General features: G+C 42.7%; 1 protein-coding gene across 1 annotated transcript; it reads right to left on the minus strand.

Moving 5' to 3' along the window:
* Window positions 1-274: 274 nt before the first annotated feature.
* On the minus strand, window positions 275-1,113 carry LOC126668518 (uncharacterized). The gene is made up of 2 exons (XM_050361709.1): window positions 709-1,113; window positions 275-625 (listed from the first exon to the last, which is right to left on the minus strand). Exons 1-2 carry the CDS (start codon window positions 1,111-1,113, stop codon window positions 275-277), a joined length of 756 nt encoding a protein of 251 aa, XP_050217666.1.
* Window positions 1,114-1,823: the final 710 nt, after the last annotated feature.

Here is a 1,823-nt window from a genome sequence, read left to right on the forward strand (position 1 = left end):
TGTATCTCTTTTGTTCGGCTGTTGCCTTATGAGATAGTATCTCTTTTGTTTAGCCGTTGCCTTATGAGAGACATGTATCTCTTTTGTTGCTTGTTTGAGTAGGTTTGATCGTGCTCTCTCCCGGTTGTTGGCCTTTTGTTATGTTTTTGCTAATTTATTTCTTAATACTTTGATTGTATTAAAATTGACATGGGAAATACTAATACAAAAATGAAGCCTATTGTCATCATCTCTTTGGCCTTCAGTCTTTGATTCTTTCCTCCTCATGAGCCACTCATTCTCCTGCTTCTTTCATGGCTATCGTGTAGCACCTTGATGCGACTTCTTGATCCCCTTTGATGTTGATGGTCCCTGCCGTAGTTGGTATTTTCGTTACTAGGTAGCGGATGCTTGTGAATGCTCCCGAATCATATAGGAACGGTCTTCCTAGTATTCCGTTGTAGGCCAGCGGCATGTCCACGATGGAGAATAGCGTTTTGATTTCTTTTATATCCTTTCCTCCTCTCCTAAACTCCGTTATTAGCTCCGCTAGATATTTAGGTTGAACGGGTGTTCCTCCGAGTCCTACTATGGGAATCAAACAATGTTTGAGTTTCCCAAGTTCGCCTCCTATTCCTTTGTACGCCTCCAAATTATTAAATTCGTTGTGCTTCCTTCATCGAATACTAGCTTCATAACCAGGTAGTTATTGATGATTGTTTCTAATACCAAGGCATCATTGTACGGTCTCTTCACATGCGCCCCATCTTCCGCAAAGAAGGTGATAGTCTCTACTATGTTCGACTCTCCTCTTGCTTGCTCTGTTACCTGTATTATTTCGGGCATTGGCCTTTTCTTTCCTGCCTTCATGTTTTTTCCTCCTTTGATGACGTTGATGACTCCAGCAACCTCCTTCTTTCTTCCCCTTTCTTCCTCTTTCTTTTTTCCCTTATCAGCTCCTTCCTTTCGATGCTCCTTTTCTTCTTTATAGCTCGTAAATTTTCTCAGCGACCCAGACTCTATCAACCTCTCTATTTCTTTCTTTAAGTCGTAACACTCCCACATGTCGTGCCCGCAGTCCTCATGGAATTTGCAGTATCGGTTTTTGTCTCTTATTCCTGTTCTGTGGATCATCTTCTGGGACTAGGTCATTGGCGTTCGTTTTTCTTTGACCCACATTAGTACATTATCTTTGGTCGTATTCAGTGGAGTGAACTTCTCGGCCCTGTAACTGTATCTGCTTGACTGATACTCGTTGGGATATCTGATGTCGTTCCTCCAATGAATGGCGTCTTCATACAGTGTGTACATGCCGATGCTCCGATGACTCGCGCCGTAGTCTTTTTGGCAGTAGGTTGACTAAATTTATGAGGTGCCTCCTTTACTTTCTTCTTTCTTTGGTGCTTCGTTGTTTTTCTGTCTCCTTCCGTCATCCACATTTATTAATTTTTGGGGCAGAGACATTACTTATTGGTAAGTTTTGGGCTTTTTTGAGCTCAACTTGTCTCCCAATACTCCCATCCATGTGCCTTTCTTGAGGACTTGCACTACTGTGTTGTTTTTTAGGTCCTCGGTCTTCATCGCTTCGTTGTTGAATCTTTCTATATATGCTATGAATGTCTCCCCTTCTCCTTGCCTACATCTTTAGAGTTCCTCTGAACTTCTTTTTGGCGGGATGTTTGTGAAGAATCTTATTACGAACTCCCGGCTCAGCTGTCTCCATGTCGTGATTGACTCGTCCTTTAGGCCATTGTAGCATCGCTGCGCTGTATCACAGAGCATGGCTGGGAACGTCTTGCAGAGTACTGTGTCTATAACGTCTATGAGGATCATCTTGTTGTAGA

The sequence above is a fragment of the Mercurialis annua genome, linkage group LG2 (assembly GCF_937616625.2).
Source record: "Mercurialis annua linkage group LG2, ddMerAnnu1.2, whole genome shotgun sequence".
NCBI lineage: Eukaryota > Viridiplantae > Streptophyta > Magnoliopsida > Malpighiales > Euphorbiaceae > Mercurialis > Mercurialis annua.

What these genes read in the sequence shown, in the direction of transcription:
- LOC126668518 (XM_050361709.1), bottom strand. Translation starts at nt 1,113, where the DNA reads ATGATCCACAGAACAGGAATAAGAGACAAAAACCGATACTGCAAATTC. An exon ending in GACCGTACAATGATGCCTTG is followed by an intron (nt 626 to 708) that starts GTATTAGAAACA and finishes AATAATTTGGAG; the next exon opens with GCGTACAAAGGAATAGGAGG.